At 38.1% G+C, this 15,276-nt stretch overlaps 1 protein-coding gene across 5 annotated transcripts in view; it reads left to right on the top strand.

Moving 5' to 3' along the window:
• The window catches only part of LOC132815781 (signal transducing adapter molecule 1-like), a 73,664-nt gene that overhangs the window by 48,166 nt on the left and 10,222 nt on the right, over positions 1–15,276 (top strand). For all 5 annotated transcript variants that reach the window (XR_009644704.1, XM_060824974.1, XM_060824976.1 and 2 more), the window contains 6 exons: positions 649–795; positions 968–1,058; positions 8,305–8,494; positions 8,752–8,846; positions 9,088–9,176; positions 14,370–14,457. Coding sequence is in view for 4 of the 5 variants with exons in the window: in XM_060824974.1 (XP_060680957.1) it covers positions 649–795; positions 968–1,058; positions 8,305–8,494; positions 8,752–8,846; positions 9,088–9,176; positions 14,370–14,457 (700 nt within the window). In the remaining variant the exon portion in view is untranslated. The remainder of the gene's footprint in view (positions 1–648; positions 796–967; positions 1,059–8,304; positions 8,495–8,751; positions 8,847–9,087; positions 9,177–14,369; positions 14,458–15,276) is intronic.

Genomic DNA, 15,276 nt, shown 5'->3' on the forward strand with positions numbered 1-15,276 from the left:
ATTGGGCCGAAGGACCTGTTTCCATACTGTAGTGAATATAATCTAATCATTTCCTGTGGCAGCTTGATCCATACATGCACCCCTTGGGTCCTTTTTGAATCTTTTCCCATCTCACTTTAAACCTATGTCCTCTAGTTTTGGACTCCCCCACCCAAGGAAAAAGACATTGGCTATTCACCCAATCCATGTCCTTATGATTTTATAAACTGATATAAGGTCACTCTTCAACCTCTGATGTTCCAGTGAAAATAGCCTCAGCCTATTCGGCCTGTCCCCATAATTCAAACCTTCCAGTCCCAGCAACAGCCTTAAATCTTTTCTATACCCTTCCTAGTTTAAAAACATCTTTCCTATAAAAGGGTGACTGGAGTTGTCCACAGTATTCTAGAAGTGGCCTCGCCAACGTCCTGTACAGCCACAACATGACATCCCAACTCCTATACACTATGCTCGTACCAGTGAAGACAAGTGTGTCAAATGCTGCCTTCACTACCCTGTCTACCTGCAACTCCACTTTCAAGAACTATGCACCCGAACTGTTGGATGACTTCAGGTTACGAAATAAATTAACTAATATCAACTCGGTTACATTAATCACAGTTTAGAATAGCTTCTTAATTACGTCTTGCATCTTTAATTTCATTTCAGGGTCACCCAAAAGTCTGTGAAAAACTGAAAGCCCTCATGGTAGAGTGGGCAGAGGAATTTAAGAATGACCCTCAACTTAGTCTTATATCCGCTATGATAAAAAACCTGAAAGAACAAGGAGTTACATTCCCTGCAGCAGGTTCTCAGGTAGTTTTTTGTGTTTGTATTGGCTGAATGAATTGCTCACTCTGTAGCTTAAGCTCAATATTTGTCCGTCACTGTTGAGGAAGAAAAACTGTCAAGATATGCATTTGAGACCTTGGTTTAAGTTACCTTTTATTAACAATGATGTTTATCTCTAACTATATTGTTGAGATAGGCTGCAGAACAGGCAAAGGCGAGCCCTGCTTTGGTGGCAAAAGATCCAAATGTAACAGCAACCAAAAAAGAAGAGGAAGACTTAGCAAAAGGTGAGTTCACTCAAAATCCTTGTGCTGCATTAGTTTAGATCCTAGGGGGCAACCTTTTAATATAGGGGGTGTCGCTTGTATGGAATGAGCTGCCCGAGGAAATGCTACAATTAGAAGATCTGGCTGGTTACATGAATAGGATGGGTTTAGAGGAATATTGGCTGAATGCTGGCAAATGGGACTAGATAGGTTAAGATATCTGGTCGGCATAGATGGGTTGGACTGAATGATCTGTTTCCATGCTGTACATCTCTGATTCTATAACTATGAGATCAATATAACATTTTAAAAACTTGAAAGGAGATAGCAGCACTTTTACACCGATGCTGTTATTAGTTGGTCTAAACCGCCAGAACTTATGTAGCATACTTGCACATTTTAAGGCACTTTGAGGTGTTTCAAAGAGGATACCATGTAATAACTGATATAAAAATGTTTGAGGCGCAGCTAGAATTGTAAGAGTTGAGGATAATTTTAAATTTGTAAGATATAAAAGATAGGTAGGGGAGTATATAAAGGGCATCCTAAAATGTAAAGTGATGATGGTTGACAGTGTTGTATCAAGACTGAATTATCCTGAATCTGAGTCTCCTATCATTTATTTATATACACAGGGAGATTCAGCATAACAATTATAACACCAACTCTGCAAAATTTCATAATTCAGGCTTTAATCAGAATATAATGTCTTGAATTCTTTACGCACTTATGAATAGAGAACAAGAGTAGGCCCTTCAAGTCTACTGTGCCATTTAGTAAGATCGTGACTTCTGATTTTAACTCAACTCTACGTTCCTGCATACTCCTGATAAACTTTCATCCCAGTGATAATCGAGAATCTATTTACATCTGTCTTGATTCCTCATCTCTCTTATTTTAAATGGGCATTTCCTTCTTTTTAATGTTTACAATTCCTACCACATTTGACCAGGTGTCTGATATAGACTACTTTTTCCCCATAATATATATAATTATAATGCACAGTGGCACAATGGTTTTTAATCCCCACAATGCACGGTGGCACATTGGTTAGCACTGCTGCCTCATAATCCCAGGGTCCCAGGTTCGATTCTAGCCTCGGGCGACTGTCTGTGTGGAGTTTGCACATTCTCCCCGTGTATGCGTGGGTTTCCTCCAGGTGCTCCGGTTTCCTCCCACAGTCCAAAGATGCGCAGATCAGGTGAATTAGCCATGTTAAAATGCCCATAGTGTTAGGCGAATTAATCAGAGGAAAATGGGTCTGGGTCAGTTACTCTTCGGAAGATTGGTGTGGACTGGTTGGGCCGAAGGGCCTGTTTCCACACTGTAGGGTATCTTATTTAATCTAATCTAACTTTTTATATATATATATATATATATATATATATATATATATTTTAGGCATGTCTCTATTTTATTGATGTCCTTTGTTACCTGTGCTAATTGTGTGCCCTGTTGGTTCCCCTACCCTGTGTTTTCTGTATATCTGTGTTCCCTTAGTTCTGACTTTTTCAGTTAGGGTTTTAGGAAATTTTAACCCTTAATTAAGTAAAACTGATTCAAACTGAGTTTATGCCTTTGCTTCTGGAGGTAGAAGCAAATGTGTAGACATCTGGATTTAGAAGAGCAGAAGGTATACCTCCACACTGAGCTGGAGGAATAGAAGCGTATAGCCATGGAAGAGTTTGTTAAACAAGCTTTTGAAATAAAACTACCAAAGTTGAAGAGTCAGTGAGTGTCAGAGTATGCTTTGGCGATGGGTGAACAGGTCTGAACATGTGCAAAGATGCTGATGTTTGCCTAAAGAAGATAGGAATTGGTAGGTGAACAAAAAACAATCTTTTTCATCTTGAATTATTTCTTGTATCATATGATAGTTGCATGATCCAAACTTTAAGGAGTTGTTAACTAGATATGGCAACCAATTTTTACCATTGTCTAAAAGAGCCATGTGCATGAAGTAAGGGAAATCAGCTCATGATGGAATCTTCTGACACCCATAAAAATGTTTACAGATTTTCATAACCTCAGGACAGAACAAAATACTTTACAAATAATGGCATACTTCTAAAGTGTAGGCCTTCAGCAATGTAATATGATGGCACAGTGATGAGCACTGCTGCCTCACAGTGCTAGAGACCTGGGTTCAATTCCCACCTCAGGCAACTGTCTGTGTGGAGTATGCGCATTCTTCCCGTGTCTGAGTGGGTTTCCTTCGGGTGGTCTGGTTTCCTCCCACAATCCAAAAAATGTGCAGGTTAGGTGAATTGGCCATGCTAAATTGCCCGTAGTGTTAGGTGAATGGTAAATGTAGGGGAATGGATCTTAATGGGTTGCTCTTCAGAGGGTCGGTGTGGACTTGTTGGGCAGAAGGGCCTGTTTTCACACTAAGTAATCTAATCAATGTCCATTTGTTTTTGGGGTAAATGTTGTCTCAGAACGTCAGAGATATCTTCCCTGCTTTTCAAATTATGTCCTGGGATCATTTATGTCTTCCTGAGTGAGTAAACAAAATGTGATGCCAATCAAACAGCCTGCTTTGTCCTGGATAGTGTCAAGCTTCTCGAGTGTCAGAGCTGCACTCACCCGGGTAATTGGAGCGTATTTCGTCACACTCCTGACTTGTGCCTTGAAAATGATGGACAGGTTTTGAAAGTCAGGAGGTGAGTCATTCATTGCATTATTGCTAATGAGCGCTAATACATGGACTTACAGTAATTGCAAGCATTATGTGGAAAATGGAACATAAAAGATGCTCCTTGTCAATGTGATTAGATACTGTAATGGAGTTGGTGATTCGCTTCCTATGGTTCATGAATTGGTGGGCTAATTTAATAATTGCAAAGGTGTAGCTCGTAAATTTCTTTTCAGAGATTGTATGATTTCAAACTGTTGACTATTTTAAAGATGCTTGAACTAAATTTGCAATGACCCCACCCCATCTGAAAACTATGGTGTTTTCCAATTCACCCATATGATGTAAGAGCGTAACTAAGAGCAGGAGTAAGCAGTTCAGTCAGCTCCACCATTTAATACGATTGTGGCTGATCTCATCATGGCCTCAACTTCATTTTCCTTGCCCATTCCACTTTAACTTTTTACTAATTAAAAATCTTCTATCTCCTCAAATTTATTCAGTGACTTGGTGTCCATTGTACCCAGGCATATTGAATTGCACGAATTCACAACCCTGTGAGAGAAATTATTCCTTGTTATCTGTTTTAGATTGAAGAGCAGCAGATTTAAAACCATGATCTCTCATTCTGGATTGCCACACAAAACACACTGAAGTTACCTGTTCTGTCTACTTTGTCAGTCCCCTTTAGCATCTTAAATACTTCGATCAGATATGTTCCCATCCTTTTAAACATTAGGGAATAGATGCCTAAATAGCTCAATCTCTCCCGGGAAGACAAGCCTTTCGTCTCTGAAGTTTATCTAGTGAACTTTGTCTGAACTGTCTCCAATGCAAATACATCCTTCATCAAGTAAATCGGACCAAACTGTACAGAGTACTCTTTTGATTTGTTTTTTTTCTCACCAATGCCTTGTCCGATTGCAACAATGCTTCCCCACTTCTCTCCTCCACTTCTTTAGCAATAATTATCGATCTTCCATTTGCCACCTTTTATTACCTTCTGTACCTGCATATTAGCTTTCCATGACCCATGCATAAGGACACCTGGATTCCTCTGCACCCAATCATCTTGAAGTTCATTTTAAATAATTTGCCTTTTTTTTGGTTCTTCTGCCCAAAATAAATAACCTCACATTGACCAACTTAAACTTCATCTGCCAACTTTTGGCCCATTCACCTAACCCATCCACATCCATTTGTAAATTCCCTAATCCTAAATTGTAACTTACTTTGCCACCTCTTCCACTGCCATCTGCGAATTTGATTATAGACATTCCGTCCATGCAATCCCATCATTAATGTAGATTGTAAACATTTGGTGTCCAAGGACCAAATTAGCTTTTGCTTGCAAACCAGAAAGACCCATTTTATCCCGGTTCTTTGCTTTCTGATATGTAACCAATCCTCTATCCATTACCGTTACCTATTATCCCTAACCCCGTGTGATGTGGGATCATATTCAAATAACGACTGAAATTGGTGAATGGCGAAAATAACCTCTTTGTTTAGCGCCTGCACTGACCCAAGTTTGAGGAAGCGATAGAATCCCGAAATACAGTTCTTACACTAACCTCTTTATACACAGTTCTTATATATATTAAAATTCCATTATTATGGTGTTACATTTTTTTGATCAATTGTAAACAAAAGTTTGGGTGATTTCTGTCCTGGGAAATAGGAGATGATTTAAACATTTGCTAAGTGCTGGATGCTACTCCTGATAGGATTAAGTGTCTCTGTCTGGTTTGCTTCCATAAGTTTAAGTTAGTAAATGTTAGTAAAAGTGCTAGGCCTATATGGTCTTAATAAGTTAGAAATTATACATTTTCTTTTTTAAAAAAAAAGACATTAAATTGACTACTGCAGCTGGGCCGTGAGGTTTGTTTATTGTTTGCCAGTGTGAGTTTCATTCATTCATGCAGTTTCACACAAGCATTGTTCTGACAGTTAAGGGGATAGTGGCCCTGTTAAAAGGTATTCAACACTGACATGAAATTGAGGAAACTGCTTGGTGTTCTGTCATCTATTCAGGTCCTGAGAGACGGTTGGTGAGGGCCGATTAATATTATACTCTTTTGTGGAGACTTGATAGCGGGGAGTCATTCTTCTGAATACAGAATGTTACTATATTGACACTTATTCAGAGGGAGCTTTTGATATAGATATAGGTCCGATCAGGTGTGATAGGGTTGAAGGTATGAGGAAGCAATAATGGGTTTGGAAGAAATCTTTTAATTTGTAAAAGTAAAATTTACTATAGAACTGTGGTTTTATGAATAAATGAATAAAAAATGTGTAGTAGTAAAGAGTAATGAATAATTGAAAAGAGAACTGGGTACTCAATAAATACAGAGCCCTTGTGAGTGGGTTAGTAAGAGGTATGTATGAATGGAAACACAGTATTTAGTAAATATAGCGAGCTGGTGAGTGACTTAGTGAAGATACCTGTAACACAATGTCTCTGTGACCACAGCTGTGTATTCAATTTTTTGTGTGACATCTTATTAAGTGCCTTTTAGAAGTCCAGGTATACTTCATCTATAAGACCCCCATTGTCCGCTTTGTCACATCTTGAAGAACTCTATGAAATTATCAAATATAATTTATCCTACATAAAACTTTATGACTCTGATGGATTGTGTTGACTTTCCAAATGTCTTATTACAAATTCATTAATAATGGATTCCAACAATTTCCCAAAGACAAATGTTAAACTGACTGGTTTGTATTTTCCTACTTTCTGTTTCACTCTCCTTTTGAATAAGGGCTTTGCTTCAGCTTTTTTCCAATTCACTGGAACCTTTCTGGAATTTTATAAGCAATGCATTACTGCAGTACTTTTTTTATGACTCTAGGATACATATCAGGCTCTGGGACCTGTATGCCTTTAATTTTATAATTTACTCAGTGTGTTTTCCCTAGTGATAGCAATTGTTTAAAGTTCTTACTTTTTTATAATCTGTGCATGACCTGTTAAATTAGGGATGGTTTCTGTGTCCTCCTCCATGAAAACTGAGGCAGAATATTGATTTAACATCTCTGCCATTTCTGTGTTCCCCACTATTAACATCTGTTCTCTCACACCTAATGCAGTACTTCCTAAGCTTTTCTCTATAAAGGCACACTACCATGAGGTGAACAATTTCATGACACACTACGTTTTCATGCTGTACATGTGGTAATGGGAGCCTGTGCATACACTGCTTTGGAGGCTTACTTATGTACAAATGAAAGGGGTGATAGGGGCGCCTGGTGTCAGCAGATACTGCCTTCAATAATAGACACAGTGGCTCTGGAGGAAGCACAGACATGACCTCGATGCTCAGCTAAAGCACTCTGCTGCTCATGAATTTCATGCCATGTTTCCATAATCGTCAAATGATCATTCCCATCTGTCTTTTTATGCAGTTAACCCATTTATTCTGAATGCTATGCACATTCAGATACGAAGCCTTTAACTTTGTCCTAATATCAGGTTTCCCTAACCTTGTATGATTGCTTGGTGCAACATGATATTTTGGTATTCCTTTCATTTTGTGGTAATAATTAGCTTCATTCTGACCTGCACTCCTCCTTTGTCCATACAGTTTTTAAAAAATATTTTCCATACACCTGAACCACCCTACCATTACCATCACCAATATACATTTTAAAACCCTGATTACTGTAGCTGTACAATTCAGCAGAAATGATTATTCTAGACTGCGCACATGTGCACCCCTTTCCTCAGTACTAATGTCAATATCCCATGAATTTGAACTCCATTCATCCACACCATTTTTTGTGACATACATTTACTTCTTATTGACCCCGTGTCATTTAGCTCATAGCTAGTAATCTGTTACCTTTTGTGGTTCTGCTTTATAATTTACTACCAAGTTACTTGTATTCCCTCAGCAGAACTTCTTTCCTATGTTGTCTGTACGTACCTGCACCATGACAACTGGATCTCTGCTGTCACAATTCTAAGTTCTTCTGCTGCTCAAATGTGATATACTGAACCCTGGTGCCAGGTAGGCAACACAACTTTCAGGACTCTTCATCCTGGCTTCAGAAAACAGACATTATTCTCCTAACAATACTGTCCCTAATTATAACTATACTCTCCTCCCCTGGCTTAAATCACTCCTTGTCCCTATGTATGTTATCATAACTGTTTTCAAAGGAATAATTAATGCTTATCAGTACACAATGAACACTGCTTTCAGGTAAAAGTTTGTTTCAGTATTTTCCAAAATGCCCTTTTGCAAAGTAGACCATAGTGTGTCCTTTGCTTAAAGAAACAATCACTCACTAGAGCTGTTTGAACTGATGTGAATAAGGAAGAATACAATTCACTACCTTCAGTTTTCAAACTCAATTATCATATGGATTTGATATCCTTCATTTTACATTCCAAGATTTTGTTTATCCAAGATATGTACTGTGAAACAGTAATGCAATGGTAATTTTTTGTTGCCACTTGTAGGCTGAAGACAAGACCAAATTATGTTGCTAAATTGAAAGTTTTGCATATCAGTTACAGTTTTGCAGAGACATGATAATTTACTGATCATGTTGTGAAATTGTTTATAGAAAATAGAATATTTCCAACTTTAACATTGTGTTTTGGATTCTGTTATTTTACAGCCATTGAATTGTCACTGAAAGAACAGCGACAGCAACAGACCATTGTCTCTAATTTGTATCCGAGCACTCCGAGTCTTATGACAAGTAAACCGGAAGGTCGTAAGGTGCGAGCCATCTATGACTTTGAAGCTGCAGAAGATAATGAGCTCACCTTTAAAGCTGGAGAGATTATTACTGTACTAGATGACAGGTACATGGAAATAAATAGATAATGGATAGGGAAGGAGCACTCGAAGTAAAGCAGTCTTAAAAATACCTTAACTTGTAGTGTGGTGGAAATTAAATGCAAGGAAAAATAGATGTTTGGTTAGAAAATTTATGCAAAGTAGAGCTTGTACAAAAAAAATTAGTAAGTAAATGAAACGAGTGCAATAGAATAATGATTTTAAACCGCCGTGTCCTGAAATATGGCACTGAACTATGTAACCCTTCACTCACTGTCAATAGTGATCCAAATTGGTGGAAAGGTGAAACATATCAAGGGATTGGATTGTTTCCATCAAATTTTGTGACAGCAGACCTTACAGCAGAACCAGAGACATGTGAGTAATGAACATGTATTGATTAGTCCATTTATAGTTGTTTACCAAATACAAAAATGAGTTCTAAAATTTATCATTACCAATAATTTTGCAAAATATTATTGGTAAATAATTTTCTTCCATTGTTAAGATCAAAACTTCCAAGTGTTTTCATTTAATTAAACACAACTGTGAAGCTAACAGTATGTTTTACATAATTGTTCATTTTGGTTATTACTAAAGGATGGTTTATTCTTCACAGTGAAAATTGAGAAGAAAACTGTACAATTTAGTGACGAAGTTCAAGTTGAGACACTGGAACCAGAGCTTGAACCTGTTTATGTTGATGAAGTAAGTGTGCTATGCTTTACTATGATATTCATGCAAAGCTACAGCCACTTGCGTTTGTGGCTGCTCAAGGAGCTCTTAAGCATATGAAAGAGAGAGTTTTTAAAGAATGTCTTGAGAGAGGTACGTTTTAAGGAGCATCTTGAGGGTGGATGAAGAATTGGCGAGGTTGAGAGAAGTGCTGAAGTTAATTCCAAACATTAGAACTTCAGCAATTGAAGAAACATCTGTCAGTTGCAGAATGATTAAAATCTGGGATCTGCAAGCAGAATACATGCACAGTCATCTGGCTGGATTGGAGGCCATGTGGAGGTTGTTTAGATGGCAAAATCAGTACAAGTACTGAAAGTTGTGTCCTGTTATTCAGAAAACTTAATGGCATGCTTTAATTGGAGGTCAGAACGTGGTTTGCTTGTTTCTTTACTGTGATGTGAACCAAAGTTGAACTAACCATGACTTCAGTAGAACTTGAACTGTAAATTTTGTATTTCATTATGGTTTTGATTATAGATCTGCATAATCCTGTACTAGCAAAGAAAAACTTGTGGATTGTTATACAATCTTCCTTAGACAATTGTGCAAAAAAATCATTGAATATTTTGATTTAGACTGAGATTGTTGCAATATTGGTCTTAGTACATGATGTAAGTGCGAAATTTCATTGTCTTCAATATCTTACTCTGTTTCTTCATCTATAGTTATTAGCTGGAAATTATTGAAGAATGTCCTGTATGGTTGATATGCCCATTTAGCACTATAAGCTCTTTCATTCTTTCTTATAAATCTTGTCAGTTGTACAACATGTTGAATGTCTGAGCTCTAATGTAAGTTGACGTAATTTAGTTCAATGAGGAAGGAGGATATGCTGGTTCTATTCCACAAAACAAAATGGGGTAAAAATAAAAGAACAGTTAACTGCTGTTCAGATTCAGTAATTAAGCTTAGTGCCAACGTTGTTTAATGTAGGAGGTAACTGATTTAGGAAGGCAGTTCACAGGGGGTTTTCTTGATACCTGGGGTGAGTGCGTTTCTTATAAAGACTAGGTTTGACAGCCTTGGCTTGTTTTCACTGGAATTTGAGAGTATGAGTGAAGTGGCTCAGGAATGGCCTTGACAGGTGTATGCAGAAAGAACAGTTCCGCTTGTAGGTCAGCCCAGAACTAACGGCACTGTTTTAAAATTCGGGATTGCCATTTCAGGATAGAAATTAGAATTTTTTTTGAGGGTTGTCCGAATTTGGAAATCTCTGACTCAGAAGGTGGTGGAAGTTGGGTCATTTGAATATCTTTAAGGTAGAACTAATTGGATTGTTAGGGAGGGGAATTGACGGTTATCAGAGCAGATAGGAATGTGGAATATGTGTCCTTTTAGCAGGTTTACAAGATGCCTTCAGGCAATAAACATTTTACAAATGCAAACAGATCAGCCATGATTTCATTGAATGCTGCAGCAGGCTCAAGGGGTCAAATGGTCTACCTCTGCTCCTATTTTGTGTTTGTATGAGAAGGAATGATAAAATAGATTTAAAAATTAATTTCCACGGGAGTATAAGCATAAAAATTCAAAACAACCTCAAATCCCTTGTTTGTTTAGTTATTAAAATTCAAAGACTTCAAAACTGAAGCAAAGCTAAATTAAATGCAGCATAGAGTCAACCGTGACTTAGTCACAGTTTCTTTTCTTCATTCAAACGTTGTATGTTCAAGACCCATTTTAGGCTTGACTTCATTGCAGTAGTGCTGTATTGTCAGGGATACCAATTCTAGATGATATGGAATTATAGCAAAAACTATGTTTTCCCATGGTTCTGAAATTAAAATCCTGCAAAAGAAATAGCACCAGTCAAGTATGGACTTCCTTCTAGTTGAAGAAGATTTATAATTTACAGGGCTGAAAATGTGTTGCTGGAAAAGCGCAGCAGGTCAGGCAGCATCCAAGGAACAAGAAATTCGACGTTTCGGGCATTAGCCCTTCCTGATGAAGGGCTTATGCCTGAAATGTCGAATTTCCTGTTCCTTGGATGCTGCCTGACCTGCGCTTTTCCAGCAACACATTCTCAGCTCTGATCTCCAGCATCTGCAGACCTCACTTTTTCCTCTTATAATTTACAGGACCCTTCTCTAACAACTCAGGTGCCGACAATTGCAAAGGCTTCTTCACGTGACTAACTAGGGAGAAACGGTTCTCATTTGTGCACATCTGGTCATCAGTCTCTTCAATGTGACTCTATGCACAAAGCAAACAGATCTCAATGAAACTTTATGCACTGGGCTTTTAAAGGTTCTCTGATTTCCCTGCTTCTTTGGAAGGATCCATCTGACAGCAAGACCAAGAGAATTGTAATTCTATTTTCTCTACTCTTCAAGCCAATCTGAGCAAATAATTCAAAACCCTCAAGATCCTAGTGTCCTTTTAGCAGGTTTACAAGATGCCTTCAGGCAATAAACATTTTACAAGTATCCTGGTAAATGTAAGATCATTTAATAATAATATAAAAGATAACATTCAAAACAAAACATTGTCCAAGTGTAGTTTTGTAATGCATTTTGACTTTCAAGGTTGATTATGCAGGTCATATCTTGTACTATTAAAGTAGGTTTTGAGTGAAATGGTGATGCTGCATGTCCACATTTGCTTAACTGATGACACAGCAAAAAAACTAAATATAGTACAGATATGACTGCTGAGAGGTTGACGGTAGCTTTTGTCACTTTAAATATTCTGACCATTGTTGAAAAATATAGCATTATATTGAGTCTCGCAACTTGAGCTCATGAGCAATTTTAAGACCAGTTTGTAGAGAATGGAATATATCTTGATCACAGTAGGTGTATCATTATTGACATCTGCCTTACTTGAAACAACCAGGTCCCCCTCAATTTATCACTGAATGACTTCCTAATCAAATGTCCTATTGCTATCAAATTGTTGAGTATATTTATACAGGCAGATCTAAAATTGGATGTACATATTCTGTTGTAAAATGAGCTGAAGCCATCTGCATCTGCTTTGAAAGCCGAAACATCATTAGCGCTCAAGCAGTGATCTTGTGGTCATTTTCATTTCATTTATTCAACTTCTTAACAATGCACTCATGAGATGTAGGGCCAGCGTTTATTGCCCAGACCTAGTTCACTTGAAACAGTGGTGGAGAGCTACCTCCTAAGCTGCTGCAGCTCATTTCCTCTAGGTAGACCCACAATGCATCTATACTGGAATGTAGGATATCAGTGTGGTCAAATGACATCACAATGTAACAATCTAAAGTCCTTTAACTCATTCACCGAAGGCCTCCAAAGTTATTCTTGGCCCTAGTATCACCACAGTAACTCAGATTTTTCTTTGACTTGCATGATTGTGATATAGTTAGTGCACTTCTTTCACAGTATTGCTGCAGACTTTCAGGGTTTACTACTGTGCTTTCATAGGAGCTAGCACTGTGGAATTTTAAAACGACTTACTGAATTGAGATGTAAAACAATAATCAAGAAGAATACTGCAGTGCCACATCTCTTCCATATAACAAACAAACTCTAATGATTATTAAACTTTGAATCTTGATAATGCAGATACCCTAATTGTTCAAGGTTTGTGCGAAGATTTGTAGCTCGGGTGCTCGTTGTTGTGGTTCTGTTCGCCGAGCTGGAAGTTTTTGTTGCAAACGTTTCGTCCCCTGGCTAGGCGACATCATCAGTGCTTTGGAGCCTCCTGCGAAGCGCTTCTTTGATGTTTCTTCCGGTATTTATAGTGGTCTGTCCTTGCCGCTTCCGGTTGTCAGTTTCAGCTGTCCGCTGTAGTGGTTGGTATATTGGGTCCAGGTCAATGTGTTTGTGGATGGAGTTTGTGGATGAATGCCATGCCTCTAGGAATTCCCTGGCTGTTCTCTGTCTGGCTTGCCCTATGATAGTGGTGTTTTCCCAGTCGAATTCATGTTGCTTGTTGTCTGTGTGTGTGGCTACTAGGGATAGCTGGTCGTGTCGTTTCGTGGCTAGTTGATGTTCATGTATGCAGATTGTTAGCTGTCTTCCTGTTTGTCCTATATAGTGTTTTGTGCAGTCCTTGCATGGTATTTTGTACACTACATTAGTTTTGCTCATGTTGGGTATCGGGTCCTTCGTTCTAGTGAGTTCAGGAAGAAGGGCTCATGCCCGAAACGTCGATTCTCCTGCACCTTTGATGTTGCCTGACCTTCTGCGCTTTTCCAACAACACATTTTTCAGCTCTGAAACACTACTTCCTCAATTTTCAGTTCTAAGCACCTTTACCTGACGTTCCATTAGTCATTTTGAATGTGTTTCTCTTTTGCCTTTGGATCAACTTTTAATGATTTATGTCGATGGACAATGGAATATTTTTGATCACTGTAATCTCTCACTATTAAGAAAACTTGTCTGTGATTCAAGTTGGGTGACTTCACACTTTTCCTCATTGAATTCCACCTGTAATTATTTTGTTCACCACTTTGTCCATTTGTCTTTATAATTGCCTCCTTTCAACAAATCTTGCTGTGTCTCATGACTAAATGTCATCCGTACACTTGAATGTATGACTGATCTCTTCTCAAATCTTTGGTGAAAAACATGTCACTAAGGAGAGTTTCGTATCCTAGCTTGTCAATGAACGCTTAATCCACAAGCTCTGTCTCTTATCTCTCAATAAATTAATTTAATAAAAGGACGCATCCCATTCTGTGTGCTCTTAAATTTTGTTAATAATCTCGTTTTGAACTTTACCTAATGCCTTCTGGAAGTCTGTATGTACCTTGTCCTGATCATCCTTTTCTGTTGTGTTAGTGACTTATTTTTTAAAAAGGTGTAATTCAAACAGAAAATCCACACTAGATCCTAGTCTTAAGCCTATTCTTTTGCACCAGTTATTCGATTGACCTGACTAAGAGGCTAATCATGTTATCTCTTGATGAACTTCAGCAAATTACCCAGAATTAATATATTGGCAGTTCTATAGTTTACTTGTTTGTTCCTCTCCCTCTCTCCTCCTCCATCCCTCTCTTCAATAATGGGGTGATGCGTTCAATCCAACTGCACAATTCCTTAATCTCAAGATTTGCACAATGATCATTGATTTGGCTGCAATTTACTTACTTATTTAATTTGGTACTCTGTGAAGGATGGTGATTTATCTGTCTTAAACTCCATTATTTTTTCCGTTACTATATTGTTTTGTTTATTTCAACAGGAAAAGATGGATCAACTATTACAGATGTTGCAGGGTGCTAATCCCACAGATGGTCAACCAGATTCACCAGAACTGCTTCATCTCGAAGGTGGGGTGGCTATGTGTTTTCTGTTATTATTTACCCTCTTCCATAGTTCATTAGCAAATCATAAAATAATAACAATATGTTTAAATAGTATGCTTACAAATGATGTACCAAAACTGCAATATTGATTTTAATAAAGCATTTCGACTGTTGAGTCAAACAAAATTTGATACTGACCACACAAGGGGAATATTAATCAGATGACCTCCTACCTTTCTGAAAGAGTTAAGAAGGTGGAATGAGTTAAAGAGGGAATTTGAGTCTTGGCAGTTGAAGTCATGCTTGCCAGTGGTGTAGCAATTAAAACTGGGATATGCAAGAGGCTTGAATTGTTGGACTGTAGAGATCTTGATAATTGAGAATGGTTGCAAGTGCTGGAAGGACTTAGAGATTGGGAAAGAAGAGGCCATGAGTGAGTCAGTGACCGGGATGAGAATTTTATAATTTAGAGTATTTCTTGACCGAGAGTCATTGAACGTCTGCAAGTATAAGGGCCTTGGGACTTGGTGCGAGTTATGATATGGGCAAACAAGCTTGGGATCAGCTGGGATTTATGGAGGATATAAGATTTGAGATTGGCAGAAAGAATTGTAGTAGTTAAGTAAAAGATGTGGTGCAGTGGGAGGATACGAGTGATGTTATTGTGGTGGATGTAAGTGATTACGGTGATGAAGTGGATATGGGTAAGAATTTCATTGCAGGGTTAAATAGAGGTATTAATTTGCGAAATTGTCTAAAATTGAAATGGACCATGGTCAGTGAGAATGATAAGAGTTAATGGTTAGGGAACACTGCTTTTGGAGTGGAGTTAATGACATTGGC

This window comes from Hemiscyllium ocellatum, chromosome 5, assembly GCF_020745735.1.
Source record: "Hemiscyllium ocellatum isolate sHemOce1 chromosome 5, sHemOce1.pat.X.cur, whole genome shotgun sequence".
Classification (NCBI taxonomy): domain Eukaryota; kingdom Metazoa; phylum Chordata; class Chondrichthyes; order Orectolobiformes; family Hemiscylliidae; genus Hemiscyllium; species Hemiscyllium ocellatum.